Source organism: Pelmatolapia mariae, linkage group LG17 (assembly GCF_036321145.2).
Source record: "Pelmatolapia mariae isolate MD_Pm_ZW linkage group LG17, Pm_UMD_F_2, whole genome shotgun sequence".
Taxonomy (NCBI): domain Eukaryota; kingdom Metazoa; phylum Chordata; class Actinopteri; order Cichliformes; family Cichlidae; genus Pelmatolapia; species Pelmatolapia mariae.
The window spans coordinates 14,046,815-14,064,169 of NC_086242.1; the positions used below are offsets into that span (position 1 = coordinate 14,046,815).

The window sequence follows — 17,355 nt, forward strand, 5'->3', positions numbered from 1 at the left end:
AAAATATCGGATTTGTGCCGTTCACACTGTCATACCATGATCGGATATGGGTCGCATAGGGTCAAAAAAATCGGATTTGATGCGCTTTCGCCTGCAGTGTGAACGTAGCCATAGAGGTCCATGACTGAGGAGCTCCTCTAGGTGTGGCTGGCATAATTGCACTAAACAGCAATGCGATGCATGTTTTAATAATAAAATGTGAAGTCATGATGTTTTGTTTTTGCCTCAATAAAATGAAATCTCTATCCATTTTGTTTACACCACAGTCTAAAAAACAACTGAAGAGCAGATCATATAAAAACAGATAATATAATATCTTATATGATGTAGTTAGCAGACTTTAAAGGTGTGTAGCTGTGAGGTAGATTGGTCCATTTTGAAAAATTGGATGAATTTAGGACCTTTCAAAGAACAGTAGTTTTATTACAGTATTATTGTATAAGAATTCATTTAAAGCTTTTGAAATTAAGAGTGGGATTTTGCCATTTTATCCCCAATAAATCCAGTACTGAATTCCCTTTTGTAATCTGATTACCTCTAGATCTCTGAGTGAGCCTACTTCTGCTTTGTGTTCAACCTTTGAAAGATCCAGATGAAATATGCAGGTTGCAAAGAAATACCTCCTGAAAATGACATAATGCGATCAGATGAATTACTTTAGAGCCTTGGAAAGCCCACATTAAACTAAATAAATGCCCATGAAAAGTGACCGGTGTGGCTGGTCCACCTGCCTGTCACTGTACCTGGCTGTGAAAACTATTGCAGCAGATGATCGGGCTCATTCTGTGGCTAAACCTTGGCTTCCACAATGTCTTCACCTACTTGTATGAAGGGACCTCTGTGGGAAGAAGAAGAGTGCAGTTCATAGATCAGCTCCCAGGCTGATTAATAGAGCACAGAGAGGGGCTGGTGTTGGAGCCACAATGCTACAACTTCACAGCAGAGTAATGACTCTGAGAGTCGGAGCAGAGTAGATTGGGGGGGGGAATTCAAAGGCATGACTAATTGCTCCCTGTTGGGCTCCTGATGCAGAGAGATGGGGTTCCTCAATGTTTGTTCTTTCTCTCTCCAAACCTATTTTGTCCTGTTTCTCTTTGTCTGAACATTATGTTTGCCCTACAGTATGGCTACCACTTCCAAGTGCGCGTGATAAATCATGGGATCAATTATCACATGAATAGATGAACACAACAGCCAGCAGAAATAAGTGAAAGCAACTAATGACGGTGTTGTGCTTTTCCTCCTCCTGCTTCTGCTGTTTATCTTGTATTCTGGAGGTAAACATAGTTTTTATCTTATAAATTGATATGCAGGACTGGTATGAGCTCTAATAATCCATTATGGAGGTTTTTAGCATCCACAGAGTTGATACAATTGCCATAGCCCGCAGTTATTTTGTGATACTTAGACCACGCCGCTTAACAACTGTGCCAGAGAGGGCAAAATCTCTAAATGCAGAAATTAAAATTCATGTGCAGTAGCAGGGGGTTGAGGCTGAGATTAGAGATGGAGCAAAAACCGATAGTAGCGACGGCCATTATCGGCGCCAACAGGCCCGGGCGTGTGCTACAAATCATGCTCGACCTACTGTGTCTCTTTGCTCTCTCTCTCTCTGTTCTTTCCATGCCTGTGTTCATCCCTCGGATCTGCTCTCTTTGCGATTCTCTGTTGCGCCGCTTATTTCAGAAGAGTTCCTCTTTCCTCATTATTTTGTTGCCTCTCTCTTACTTACTATTCAAACCCTCTCTTCTCTGTCCTCACTTGCACTTTTAGTCTGTAATTCATATTCCCTTTGGTTTCTTTACAAAAGTTGTTGCTCTTAGATTTATCGCCTTCTCCCGTGTGAAGAGGCAGTGACTTAAGTTTCTACAACTTTGCAGCAGTTTGAAGAATTTCGGTTCCAGAATAAATCCCTTCATAAGCTGTATTAAATGTAACCACCTTATGAAATATGAATACTGAGATTGTGTTATTTCTAATGCTGTTGTTTCCTAACTTCACTATGAGGAGAAGCTCAGGGTCAAATTAATTCTGCTAGCTTTGCATGCTTTTTTTCTAATTCAGCTGCTGTTTCTTTATTATACATAATGCTTTACCTCTCCATTTCTTTCACTGCGGCCTCATTCTTCTGCAGCTCTGGAGTCTTTTATCCTTCTTTTATTTCACTGTGTTGAATGAAACTAAATAAAAAGCATCATGATTAAGGAGGTTTCACTGCACATGGCATTCTTTTGTATTAGTGTGTGTATCTCAGTGCCTCTACAGTCCACTGATAACCAGTTTATGTGGCACTTAGTAGGAATTCTCTACTATTTTCTATCACAACTGTGCTTTAAAAAAAAATCAGCTTTCTTCACTATCCTCTATTCATTCGGATATTCTGAGCATATATATGTGCTGGCATGCAGTGTGTGTGTGTGGGTTTGATTGTAATGAGTATTAGCTGGGACAATGTGACTGCAGTTAGAGGGCTAAACAAGAAGAATGGGCTTCTCGCTCCAGTGATCCCATAAATATGACGTAGCTTTGCTTTCAATTCTTCTCTCACTAGATGCATTTGCATCTTAGAAAACATATGAAAGGCTGCTGCTCGCCATGATGAACAACTAGGGAGCGGTAATATCACAGACTCTACAGTGCCCTTCAGTTTTATGAAGCATTTTATCGTCTTTTGTCTCCTTGTTTTAGCTTCACAGCACACATCTTGACCATTTAGGTTCCCTGCACTCATCGGCATAACTTCCAGACTCAGGAGGCAGCTATTTTTTGTGAGAAAGCCCAGAAACACCCGCTGTACATTACCTGCCTAGCGGCAAAAAAGCAACTGGATAATGTATGCAGATGAGCACCTAAAAAAACTATTTTAAAAAAGGGTAGGAGGAAAAAAAAAACAGATCAGAGGAGGTAAACAGAGAGTGACTACATACATTTGCCAGGTGGCCACTATCTGAAAATCTATTCAAATATATGCTCTTGTTACACCCTGTCTGCCGCCTGTACCAGGGTCCAGTATCTGTTATGAAAAATGCAACCAGCACTATTTTTTGAAGTGTAGCACATTTATGGAAGAGGCCACCGCATGCTGCTAGGACTACAGCAGATGCAGCATGTGTTGTGCTTAGTTTCTGTCGCATGAAATTTGGTACAGTTCCAGGTGAGAATTTTTAGCACAAGGTTTAATAAATGGTTCATTGTTGTAAGGACATTATTTACTCTCTATTTGACCGTTTTGTCATTGCTTTCCAACATTCTTTCAAAACTCCCTCTGGACGTGATCCTTCCCTCTGTGATCACGTTACTGTACTCTTGCATTACAGAAGTCATTTAATTTTCTAAATGATCGAGAGTTTGAAAGAAGGAAATGGTGCAATTGCCCCAATAATAAAAAGGACAAAAACACCAGAGTAATCTGCAACTTTTCACAAGAGATGATATGCAAGAAAGGACATGATAAGCGTAAAGGAAGAAAACTATGCAGGTTGCAAGCACTATGAAACCTCTGCAAAGCTCCTGCTATTGCAACTCGCTAACGTAAGAGATTTTTCGCATTAACAAACTAGAGATGAACAGTCTTGTAGCATCATTTGTTGCATCATATGAAGTGAACTTTGGGGTGTGTTTTCCTGACAACTTTACTGTTTGCTCTAATCCTTCAATAATGAAACAAAGATTTAGGGTATGTCCTTTAAATTAGAACGGGAATTTGTACTGATACGTGGACATATATACAGTAAGGCTTATTGTTTATTAAGCTGCAGAATACCACAAAATTAGTGTCAAGTATACAGGAATTAAATAAGTAATAATTGTTTTAATTAAAAAAAAAAAAAAACACTGAAGAAGATTTTACGACAGGCGATAGCGAGCGTAAGAGGTTAAGCTACCAACAAATATCTTAATGAAGAATCGCTTAGTAGCTCATTCAGCAAGTCAAAGTGCAAGACAAGACATGAGGGCCTGTTTGGATCCAAACAGAAACAGCTAACGTGAGTCAGCCTCTGTCTGTCTGTCTCCGTGCTCTTGCATGTCTCTCTGCCTTTAAATTTTCCAAACATGAACGGTCACTGAAGTGGATGTGATTAGCCTCTATCCAGTGTCCTTCGTATAAAATTCTGTGTCCATAACGACCGTTCTACTCCTCGCCATTTGTCCATCAATCCGGAAGCACTCGTCCTCTACTGGGTGGTTAAGGTGCCCGGACACACCCACACTTATGACCCCTATTAGCAGTAAATGATAATGGTAGATTGGAAGGCCCATACTTAAACAGTATTCATGTCTATATAGATGTATATATTCTTGCACACCACATGGGGCCTTTCACAGTTATGCACTGACGCAGATCAAACTCGAGGGCAAATTAATTTGCAAACCAATCAGCTGTACAAATGAACTGGCCTTGAAACGGGAAGGAAAAAAAAAAGCTTTTATTTTGTAATAAGCAGAGTCGTGGTTTGAATCATCCACGCCATTCGATTTCCCATACTGAGTGAAATGAATGTGGCACAAAGCTCTCGTTCAAGAACCCAGTCAACAATAAAAAAAGAGCTGCTCTCGCCCGACACAATGCCTGTAGCCTGTGCCTAAATCGCATTAATATCAATTTGTGGTGGACACTGATTTTTTCCCCCTCTAGGTTGAAAAACATTAGCAGCCTTCTTGTTTAGTCATGACTGTTAAAAAGCATAAAAGGAGTTACAAACTCTACTCAGCATGGGGGACACCAGTGAAACTTTAACACCCGCAGAAAAGCGCCATTTAGAAAAAGAGACTTTGAAGTTACTCTGATGTTTGCGAGGCAGCTTCATCTTAGCTCTTTTCAATATTAATTGTATCTAAAGGCGTTTCAGAGGAGACATTTGAGCTATTGAGAATACGTTTTTAAAGAGGGGTGATGGGATGGAGGGAGTAAAGCCAGGAAAACAGATAATCCCAGAGTCTCTCAGAAACAATGTTATTGACAATAAACTAGGTCCACATGAGAGTAATCCAGATACATAAATGGTGGTGCACAGCCACAGGCTTAAAAAAATACATGTGAGCTCAAAAAAACAAAACAAAAAGCTGTGAACAGCCTATGTGTGACGTTAACAGTTGCCTGGACACTAACAGCTGCTGCAGTGACTCCTACCTTCTGCTCATTAACTTACCAAAGGAGGATGTAAACAGAAAAATAATGTAATGTTCTGCAGACACCCATGAAACTCAATTCATTATGAGAAAATGGATTTATATAAATTTCCAATTAAAATTAGAAGTTGTGCTGAAACTCCAGATGGCAGGTTGGTTTTAGATAAATATCTTATTAAATGATAGTTGGAGATAATACTTCTGAATGAATCTGTATGCCAATAAAAAATTCAAGTATGCTTTATATGTTGAGCTTCATTAGGAAATATTATCTGCTATCTTGCCATCATCACTGCATTGATGCATCCCCTAAGTACACAAGACAACAATGGTACCGTTTCAGCCACCCTGACACAGTAACAATGAAAGTGCTCCAGGTTTTAACTTGCAACTTGGGCTGACTTTCGAGAATGGCTAACTAGATCAAACTAAGACCAAGAAGTTCTCTAAAACTGCATGTGTTCTCAACAGTTACCAGCTTAAGAAAATTTGGAATTTCTGTCTTTCTCCATCCCGATATTGTACTTCATTCTCAGAGCGCAGGCTTACTCATGGTTTTTAGGAAGTCCAAGCCTTCAGTTATCTGGCTCCCGTCCAGTGGGTTCAGGAGATGAGCACCATTTCTACTTGTGATGCTGAAAACTTTACTTTTTGATCAATCTTATACTTAAGGATGCTCTGTCGACCCTGAACCATGCCTTAGATATGTTGCTATATATTAAGACTGCTAGGGGACCTGCAATTATGGACTTTTTTCACTCTGCATGGGTTTATATGTCTATGTCTTTGATTATGCCTCCTTTCTCCTGCATTTTGAAAAGAGGAGCATAGAAAGACTATGAACAACTTAGGCCTCATAGCTAAACTGGTCACAGCAGATGAGTGCCCCTCTTTTAGACTCGTTCTGCAAAAGGTCTCTTCCTGCTAAAATGAAGTTCTTCCTCCCTGCTTATAGAGCACCCAATTTTTGAGGGTCTCTTTCTAACATTGTTGAGTCTTTACCTCACAGTGCAACATACATTGAGCTAACTGTTGTTGTGAACTAGTGCTATACAAATAAAACTGAACTGAATTCATGTGACTCAGAAAAAAGGGGAAACTTATGCTCTCTCTAATGGGTAGAATTGTATATTTTGAAGACACAGTGCACTGCAATTATCACCATGTTTAATGCTTTATCTTAGACGGCCCAGATACACCTAATGCTTAAAAACCATTTAATCTGTATTAAATACTTTAACCACAAGATAAACTGTGACCACGTGTGGGAGAAACACACAACAGAGAGATGGTGTGATTTCATCCTGTTGCCAGGGTAACTAAAGGAACAGATGCAGGTCACACTGAGTGTAGGACCAGAACGCTCACACAGGCTTACATGCATCCATAAATACTTATGGTGATCCATGCATACCCTGGTGGTTGACCTGATGTCAGAAACATCAACATTTATCTGCATTCTCTCTTCTGGATGTCAAGAAGTCAGGAGAAAATAAGAAGCTGCAAGTCAACCAGAATTAGAGAACTGGATAAACCCTCAAACCCCCTTATATCTGCCATTTTTGAGATATCGCCCCCCCTTCAGTTGGAGATTATTAATAATAATAATCTCCAACTGAAGAGGAAGACATCCAGTCAGCATCTCTCTGCTTTGTCTCCCATCTTTCTGCTTCTGCTGCAGTTTTTCTTGATCGAGCGTCATCGCTTCTCTACTGCTTTCTCTCCTTGTTTTCATTTCCTACTTTCCTGCTCATCCCTCCCTCTTCCGTGGATATCTTTCCCACTAACACGCACATGCAACATCAAAAGAATGTCCAAAATGACCTAGCGAGTTTCTCTTCCTACGTCACTGATTAAGATTAAGGATTGCATAAACTAGAGGAGACGATCAGTTTGGATCCCGATCCGCAGGCTACAGGTGGTTGTGTGCACAGTTTTTCCTCTGTGTGCAAGCAGATGCGTGCAAAAACCGTAAAACAACTGTGATTTCAGCATGCATTTTTATTGCAGCATGAGCACGTATGTGTGCAGCATGATGCTGGAGCTGGATTTTTTGCTGTGGCAGAAATGTGGTGTAGGATTTCTGTGCGTAGGAGGACCTCACATGGCATCAGATGGGAGAGGCAGTAATGATGGGAAGGGAAGAATGAAAGAAAGAGAGAGAAGATGATACAAAAAAAGGGGAAATTCAATAAATTCAAACTAAAAAATCAGAGTGATGGAGGAAACATGCTGGTCATGCAAATCCCTGCACAGAAAACAATGACATGATGAGCTCGAGGAGCAGAGAAAGCTTGAAGAAGCTTTCTTTTCCCCCAAAACACAATGAAAACACTCACCATAAACTGGACGTTGTCAAATCCATTGGCCAGCAGGTGGTTCTCGTACTGGACCAGGCCGATGGAGTCTAGCCACTGGCCCACAGACTGCAGCGGGCAGCGGGGACCTATAAGGGGGTGGAGGGGCAAACGTTTCAGTAGGGAGTAGCCATCCACGCGGTAGCAGCGGCAGTCCGGCTGAGACAGCTGGCACTGCCACATCATGTTGTGGCGGGCAAAGTGGCTGTCGAAGGAGCCCGCCATGCTTTTGAAGAGTCTTTTGGCAAGGCAGCAAGACAACAAAGATGAAGGGAGGGCAGGTAGAGGGGGGAAAGGGGGGAAGAAAAGGAGGCTAGGCAAGGGGCATGGTGAGTATGAAGGGGGTCAGCATGCAAGGGTGCAAGCAGGTAAAAGTGGAGGTTAAGACGTCCAGACGCTTCTTTCTCTGAATCCAGCAGGAGGAAAGATGGGAAGGAGCTGAGGGCTGAAGTTGTATCCAGAAAAAAGCTTCTGTCATGGAGGTTAAATCCTGCCAGAAATGGGTGATGGATAAGACTGGAGGTATAGATCCGCAAGCAAAATCGACTGTGTGTTTGTCGTGCACAGCACAGCAGCAGCTTCTTTTCAGCTGTTGCGCTCGCTTGGCTGCTCCCCGGAGCTTGTGTGCGTGTGTGCACGCAAATGTGTGTGTGTGCGTGTTTCAGAGAGAGAAAAAGAGAGAGAGCTGCCCGCGTTGTAGATTTCTCTTTATCAAGTACTCCCACTCTCATCTGTATGCTTCTGCAGCCTCCTCTCTCTCTGTCTCTCTCTCTTTTCCGAGAGCACTGCTTTCCTCCTTCGTTCCCTCACTCTCTCAGTCTCGCTCGCTCACTCTCTCTCTCCCTCGCTCACTTTCCCCTGTCTACCTCCAGTCTCCGTCTTCTCTCAGTGTCGATCATCACCCTGCTCTCTCTCTGCTGCTCTACATATATCTGGCTCGCACTGCTGATAATAGTCCTTGCAACATCTTCAGCTTCTTTGTCTGCGAGCTGAGCTGCCGACCGCTCATACCAGCACCATGCTGACTGTATCCATGTGGCCATAAATATACACACACGCCTGTGTGTGTGTGCGCACGGTGCTTTGTATATGTTGTTGGTGGGAAGAACTGGTGTGGCATAAACTGGATTTCTCTCTGTGGTAACCATGGATAAAAGCAGCTTTGCATTCACAGATGAAAAGAGAGAGAGAGAGGATCAGGAGGTGGAGGATGGGGGACTTAATACAGGGAAAGGGGGATGAATGCAGTAAATAGAGATGACTAGTGGAGACGTCAAGGTATGCAGGTGAGGAAACTGGCAAAAACAGTGCTTTTCTGTGCAGAAAAAAAGTTAAATTTTTCCTGTAAGAACCACACAAGATCACTTACAAAACCACCCACATGCTAATCAGATAAATTCTTAAATTAACAACGGCAGTCTTAATTTCATAGTTTTGGCCACCATTTCTATCAACAATATAAAAAAGCTTCTTAGCTGAAAATAAAACAGGAAATCAATTATTCAAATTTTAATATTTCCTTGCAATTCCACCTCTCTCTAATATTCCATTTACAACCTATATAGATTTTACAAATCCAAAAAGATAATAATATTTTTTAAAAAATGCAGGTTTAACATGACTATTTTAAGTGACTTCTTATCTGAACAGCTATGCTGTCACTTTCCCCTCATTATTTCAAAATTGACCACATGTGGGGTCTCTCTTTTGTTTCCTATAATGGGTCTAGCTGACAGGGTCAATGCTTCAGTTCCAGTTCCAGTTCCATGTCGGACCCAGTAAGAGCTGAGCTCCTATAAGATCTGTGGCAGTTGCTAATTCATCATTAACACCCATTATTTCAATTACAAATAATGTGTTTTTAATGCGATCAATAAGCTTAAAGAAACCTTTTTCTAAAAGATCTATGCAAAGTATAATGTTGTGTGAATGGCACTTTACCACCAGGGGGTACAGCACATTATTTTGCAAACATTTCCTGTTAAAAGCACACACAATATAGACCATATATCCATGATGGTTGTAGCCACCCTTTGGTTTTTGAAGCACTAACTTAAAGCATACACATTTTGTGTTTTTTTGGAACCCAAAGTGAAAATGGGGTTCTAAGTAACTGTTAACAAGCTTTGTTAGCAATCTGCAGTGATTCACTGTAGATGTGCAACACAAATACACATACCTGCTAATTAGTGCTTAATAGCATATTAGCAAAACACTGGAAATTTGCTGGCAAAAACTGAGGCAAAGACCTATCCAGCAGGCTGTGAGTATATTTTTACCACAGCAACAGAGAAAGCACCAGAGCATGATGGTAAAGTGCAAACTGTGTCCATACTGCATTATAATGTTGACACAAAGCTAGCAAAGAACTGATTGTATGCTGAACCCAGTCCGGCAGCCAGAGCCTGAACTTCAAGAGGCACTCGTTTCAAAGTCGCTTTGGGCTGGTTTTCAGCATTGCTTTGTGTTGTTGGCTTTCTGTTCAAAAGAAAGATTGTGTGTCCTTATTACTGTAGGGTAGGGACTTGTGTCGGTGTATGGGACTATGGAAATGCATTAGAGGGCATATTAAAGAATAACACAAAAGTAAAGTAATGAATAGCGTAGGAAATTCCATTCTCAGAAGTAAATAAGCAAATTAGTAAGTAATTTTTTTAAAGTATCAAGTTACTCCAACACTGCTAATTTATCTCATTACCCAAGGTTTGGTAGTAACAAAGCTCAGATTCTAACTTGTCATAATCTCTTAATTACTCAGCAACTGCTATGTTAAGTGCAATACTATCATACTATGGAAAAATGGTGCCCAACATATGAGCATATGACTAAAAATTTAATTGATACGCATGACTTGCCCTTAAAGTCAGATTCACACACACTCACTCATACATGCCCGTGTGTAGCTTACCTGAGGTATCATCCTTGATGTCCAATCCACTGCTTATTCCTGCCCCAATGGAGCTCATAATCTTGTCAATCTGATCAGATCAGAGAAAGAGAGTGAGGGAGAATCTCAGTTAGAGAGATGTACAGCGTGTGCAAGGAAAAGTCATTTCCCAGTAATAAGGCTAACCCCTATTTCTAGATTCGAGTGTCACGTAGCATGATCATTACGCCAGCCTGCATGCTCAATGCCAGTCATTCCCCCTGTGAATTGGAAAAGCATGGAGGAACGGGAAATTTAAAGACACCAGAGCAGAGATGAAAGGAGAAGACTGGATTGGAGAGAGCTGGTGTGGCTTCATTAGTGTCTGACTACTAGCAGTAAAATGATCATCCTCAACCCTGGACCTGCTGATAACCACTTAACTATGCAACCTGCACATCCATCTACGTTTCAGCACCGCTGGCTCAGAGGTCAGAGAAGCCCGAATGTTTAAGGAGTCAGGTCTGACAAATTCAAATGCTGTTTACAAGCTGACAGACCATGAAGGTGGTCTTTGTAATGGGATAAACTGAAAGTAATTTCTGCATATGTCACTACACACCAAGCACCAATGCAAATGCAAGCAATAAATCAAGACTCAGAGTGGTAGATTTAAAGCTGATTTAAAGCTGATGTGACATTTTTCTAAACAACTTTATTTTGAAGTAAAGCTAATGAATCGAAAATGCTGTTAATGATACATTATTTTTAAAAAAAAAGAAGAAAAAAATGACTTGTACAACTACAACTATTTAAATGCAGTAAGACAATATTGGCAGGGAGATAATCTGTAGGTCTAAAAAGTCTAAAAGCAGTTGGTTTGGGTCAAGTCGAATCCATTCATCCACCCCAGTATCAAGACATCAAAGCCAATCTGCACAGAAGTGCCTGAGATGTTTTGAATCGTCGTTAAACAACAAAGAAGAAGATCACCAGGTGATGGACCAATTAAAATTTGACACTATATTATATAACACATCAGTCATGGACTATATTATCTGTAATGCCAGAATACGTCTTTGGAGTCCTGTCATGAGGGTCCATTTTTCACAGGCGTACAGAAAGTTAGACAACAGGAAGCACAGCAGGTGAATTTTGGAGCACATACAGATAATCACAGGGTGTTTAGCCAATGTAAAAGTGTAGTTTGTTGTTTTGGTTTGTGAGCTTAAATTGTTTTATGTGTATATTGTATAATGTATATGAGTGCAGACTTGTATATAGTTAAACATGTATATTGTGGGATGATATGTCGAACTCTGAACGTTGGAATTTGAAATAAGGTGGCAGGAACAAACAAGTGTAAACTTAGCTAATGGTCTTAAATCTTGGTATTTCAGCTGCTGTCTTTACCAAAATCTAAAGTTTTAAGCCTTCAACTAACATGATGGAACCAAGATACTTGAAGGTCTTCACCATTTGCTGTCTTATCCCACTGACTTTGAAATCTAAGTTGATACCTTGGATATTGTTGGTTATGAGCTTTTTTGTGCTGATCTCCATAATAAAGCTGGGGCAATGCTTTGTCAAGATGTTCCAGCATCTTTTCTTGCAAGTTCATCATCATCTGCACAATGCAAGTTCTAGCCGATCTACCATAATGATGCACAGCCATTCAAAGCAGGGATAGAAGGGTTACCTTTGAAGAAATGTCAAATACTTTGCAGGTACTAATTCCAAATATGATCAGACCCATTTACTAGATCTGCAGCAGATCTCTGGAGTACTTGAGCTCGACATTTTAGCTCCCCTACAAAGTAAAACTAACGCAACCCATGTTTCGTTGACTAGATAGGAAATGTACCATTTCAAATTCAGATTAAGAGACTAATCAGGGTCACTTTGAGTTTTGACTTTGACCAAGAAAAACCAAAAAACCCCATCATTTTTGTATAAACCAGCAAAATCACTGACTGTTATGGAATGTCCCTTGCCACTCCTCTCTTCTCAATAATGCAACACTTTCCTGAGCATGTGATAGATATAGAGCAGCTTTGTTATTTTTTCCTCTGAAATCCCTGTTTACCAACCTTAAATTTCCCCGGGGCCAATCTAACCTTATCTCTTCCTCACGCAGCATGCAATTATCCAGAAAAAGAAATATGAGAACTGTGGAAAATTCCATATGGCAATTCATCATCATCAGGAAGTCATGAGCTGCGTGGAGGAATTAATGAACATGTGCATGCAAATGTGGAAAGGCACGCACAAATGGACTTCCACTGACATGCATTAGCGTTACTTTAAAAATAGAGAGACTAATTAAGGCATCCCCATGATTACGTGTGATGGAACTTGCTTTTTTGCAAAACTTGGTTTTTCATTTTCTGGGTGTGTCAGGGTGCAACGAGTGCTTTTTTCTGAGGCGTGAAGAGTGAGTGGAAGACTGGACACCACCAAAGAGTGGTGTCCAGTCAATGCATCACATCTGTGTCAGAGACCCTTTAATATCGAAAGAACCCCGGGCACAAACACACCAAGACCAAAGCATGCAGCACCCTGGACCTCAGCTCTTTAATAGAAACTAGAAACTGCCTTCTCTCAGATACGTGGGTCTTCCCTGCAGCTTCATCGCTGGTTACAGGAACAAAATCAATATGTGAGCATGTTAAATTAGCACTTGGGCTCCTTCTGCACTGTAGTAACCGCGTGTATTTCAAAGGGCGGAAAAATTGAAGCAGCTCACTGCTGTGGGTACGGAGTTTTCAACTGTTTCCTGCCGAGACGGTTCACTTTGACAAAGCACGATGGATTTAATCCATTTTACCACCAAAATAAATGCAGTGTCAGAGCAGAGGTACTGACAACTTGGCTTCTTCTTTAATGTTGCAATTGATGCTAAATGTTGGGTGATAAGCTGTGCATGTCAGGAAAACTGTCTTCTTACCTCTTCCCACTCAGCAGTGAAAGACGGCGTTCTCTCCAATCTCCCCTCCGGGCTGGCGCCTTCACGTGGGCTCGGACTTCCAGGGCCCTGGCCCCGTGATCCAGACCCCCAGCTGTGCTCTTCCTGTAAGAAAAACCCCCAAAACAAAACACTTTGTGTTTAATTACTGCACAAATACGAGATGCAAAAGTTGCCAAATATTTAACCTTAAAAATATGAACAACTAAAACTGAAAATAAGTCCATTCAGTGCTCATCAAACTTTCAGCTGTAATGGCACTATTTTCATCAAACAGATTATGTATTTAGCTCATGATTTATTTACAATGAATTACAGAAGTCTCATAAAATGTGCTGCGGCAGAGAACATTGTGACCCAGATTGATGAGTTATCCAATTGGCTGGACTGGTTTCTGCTCTGTTTATGAAGTCACATGACACAGCAAGATGCAAATTGTTTTTATATAAGCGAATATTTACGATATTTGCATTTGTGCTCAGTACAACAATACTGGAGACTTCTTTGCTTGTGTAGACGTTTAAAAAGAGTGAAGTTTTACTTATGATGTCAAATGAATTCTCAGAAACACTTAAAAAGAAAAACTCTTATTAATTTAGGGCTCTAAATGTCAGAATTCATGTTCTTTTTAGTGCTCTGGCTGCATAGAGAATGATACTTTTAAGGTAGCGAGAACTTACCTGTATGGGAGACACTGCCACTAGGTTAGAATCAGACTTGGAAAGAGATTTCGAAAGCTGCAGGTCCAACACACTGCGTGGCATGGACCTCATCCTCCCAAGGGTGCAAGCCCTTTCTTCGTAGCCAATGCCAGGTGAACTGTCTTTGGATGTCGCTCCTGTCTGGCTTCCCCGTAAATCTGCAACTTCTCCGTTTTGACCAGAGGAACAAGAGGGTGGGTGGCTCAGGGTAGACCATCCACGAGGCAGATCTACCTGTTCACAGTTCCTGGGTTGAGCCTGGTCCTGGTTGACCTTGGTGTGGAAAATAGTCCGGTACACAACCTGTGGCTTTCGAGTGTCGTTGGCTAACCTCTGAGAGGATGACTCACTCCCTGGCCGGGAGAAGACCTGATTGGCTCCTCCGCCGATCACAATGCTGAACTCCGGGGTCTGCAGAAAGTTGCTCTGGACATCTGTATTTTTAAAGGATTTGGGGCTGTAAAGGTGGTAAGGTGTATCGGGGGGTTCACAGGCTGGAGAAGATCCATGAAGCAGGCCTGCAAACTCCTCTGGGATGTGGCTTTTCCTGTGGTCCTGTGACAGAGCGTTTGATTTGGAGGACAAGCAGAGAGGAGGAGGAGTCGGGTCTCGCTGATAAGGGATGTCGTCTGCAGACAGGACACATGCACAAAAAAATGTGATTACCATTAACTCAAACAAATTAACCTAAGCATGTGCATTGTATTTGAGTCAAATGCCCAAACAATGATACAAATGAATGAATTTATTCCAAGAATACAAGACAGCAAGTATAGAATAAAGTACTCATTAAATAACAGAAAGAGAAAGAAAAGTAAAAACTACACTAGCTGCAAACAGGAAGATAAGAACGGGGTAATGCATCTTCTGCTTCCCTTGTAGAAGAGCTGTTTGTTTCTCAGAGGAGTAACAGGGCTCCAGACTTGCATTTGGCACCTCTGCGCCTTCACTGTGTGGGTGCAAATGGCATGCTTGTGCATCTGAACTTACATGTATGCATGAACTCATCCAGACAGATATTCTCAGACCATCGATGTGGTTTGAGTATTTTTTATTTTATTTTAATTTTTCAGGGGATGCTTTTAGACGTCCACTCACTCTGTCTGTGTGCAGCAGTTGGAAAGAAGCTTCTGAAAGCTGCTTCTGACTCTTTATGTGTGTGTGTGCGTGTGTGCGCGCGCGCGCGCGTTCTATTCATACTTGACTATTATTGTATCAGTGAATGCTTATAATTACATCTCCATTAGTTACAACTTAAGTCATGTATGTTTACATGTTCTTTAAAAAGATACGCTCATTAGGAAAAATGTAATTTCACCAGAACTGCCACATTCTCAGACTCATGACAAATCTTACACTAAATATGAGAGTGTAGCAAAGGAGAGGCTTAGAATCAACAAAAACTAGTTAGTTAATTTCTCAGGTTAGAAAGGAGCTGCTCCGCCCCTGCACTGACTTTACTATTAATACCGAGGAACTATAATCCATCTTTCATGTTTTTACACCCACTGTGAAAATAACAGACTTTGACATCCACCAAGCATCTGACTGGCAATTACTTCATTACTGCAAATGCAGTAAAAGCATACCCGTATAGAAAAACACGCAACACAATCAGTCATGGACTGGCCTCCATAGAGCCCAGACCTCAACATTATTGAAGCAGTGTGGGATCATCTTTACAGGGAATGAAACAAAAAACAGTCAACATCCAAGGAAGAGCTTTGAATGTCTGGAGAACTATTCCTGAAGACTGCTTAAAGAAATGACAAGAAAGCTGCCTAAGAAAGTTCGGGCTGTGTTGACGAATAAAGTCATACCAAATACTGACTTTCAAGCTCATTAGAATTGTACAGATTCTGTTTTCCCCTTATAAACTGTATCACTTATGTACTTTTATGTACCGTAATTGCTGCACCTAATTCCCATTTTTTGAGGGGAAAAAAAAAAACAATAAAAACAACTGATTTCACTGCTTTGCATCCAAGGCAGGTTTCTAAAATCAGATTTTGTTTTCCATTCATTTCCTGATTAAACTATAATACTGGTAAGAAAAAGGGTTTATTTCTCGTCTTAGTCGAGCCCCGACCCTCCTTTCGTTCCCTTATCTGTCACTTTGTGTTAAGATTGTGCACCAGGCCAAGGAAACAGTCTGACCATTGATTGATGAAGTATTTTTTTTTCCTCACACATAAACACACACACCTAATAACTCTTAACAGTGAAATACAGTTGCTTGAACAAATAGAAAAATTTTACACTCTTGTAATCAAAACTGTCACTGGAATAATGGCATGTACCCTCACTGGCCCACACACACTGAATTTACAATCATTTGACTGCATACCCCCGCTGCCAGCCACATCCTCGACCCACACAAACAGACAGTCAATGTCTCGGTTTGTCAGCCAGTTTTTGCAAGCATTCTCTGACTGTCTTCTGCACAACAAGCCACACATCAATATGCAACAACTGCATGACGCAAGAAGAGAAAGAAAGAGAAAGAAGAGAAAGAGGAAAGAAAGCATTAGCTGGCTGTTTTTGTCTAAGGACCCCCCCCATAAAGTTACCAACTAAAATTGCTCACTATGATTGAAACAGGAGATGATTCAGTTCTTCTAAAAACATTATTAATGCAACCCCTCAAACACAGACATTTCTTTGTAAATGTGTTTCATTTTGACTGCACCGCAAAACACACCCATCCACATTTCAGGTAATGAGGGATGAAACCATGACTCATCCTTGAGTATTGCATCTACTGAAAATGTCATTATTTCTTACACAACTGAAAGCATTTCGGATGATTAAGCCCCATCATTTTTCAGGATAAATGGGACAAAGTAGCCAAAAGATTAGTAATCCCCCTGACCTCTGATCTTAATATTTCTCTCTCATTGTCCACACTGTGTTACTTTGACCGAGTAGAAGCATCCATAAGAAGAAGTACTCTGAATGGTCTTTCTGAGGGAGGCTCCAAAAGCGAGTCATTCCCCATAGGCGTAGCCATCTCTTATCACTATCTCACACACAGTGAATGCTTACAACATAAAACATAAATGTATCTATTGTAAATTATGTGTCAGAATAATCACATGAGATGCAGTAACTGAATTGGCCCTTAAAAGGCATCATTAAGATCATTCTCCCCTCTCTTTTCTGTCTGTACGTGCTTTTCTCAACCCTGTTATGAATTTCTTTTGCTCCCTTCACTTCCTCTCTTTGTAATAAAAATGAAAACAGTTGGCAACAGGTGAGTCTACCAGTAGCTATGGCAACAGCGAGCGCCAGCATCTCTCGCAGTCATCGGGCAGCTGAGTGTCTTTGACCTCCAGG

General features: G+C 41.0%; 1 protein-coding gene across 5 annotated transcripts in view; it reads right to left on the reverse strand.

Moving 5' to 3' along the window:
- Nucleotides 1–17,355, reverse strand: part of anks1b (ankyrin repeat and sterile alpha motif domain containing 1B) — a 274,591-nt gene that overhangs the window by 53,395 nt on the left and 203,841 nt on the right. For all 5 annotated transcript variants that reach the window (XM_063460710.1, XM_063460713.1, XM_063460709.1 and 2 more), the window contains 4 exons: nucleotides 13,999–14,648; nucleotides 13,301–13,423; nucleotides 10,396–10,465; nucleotides 7,470–7,576 (listed from right to left, as the gene is read on the reverse strand). In XM_063460710.1, the coding sequence (XP_063316780.1) occupies nucleotides 7,470–7,576; nucleotides 10,396–10,465; nucleotides 13,301–13,423; nucleotides 13,999–14,648 (950 nt within the window). The remainder of the gene's footprint in view (nucleotides 1–7,469; nucleotides 7,577–10,395; nucleotides 10,466–13,300; nucleotides 13,424–13,998; nucleotides 14,649–17,355) is intronic.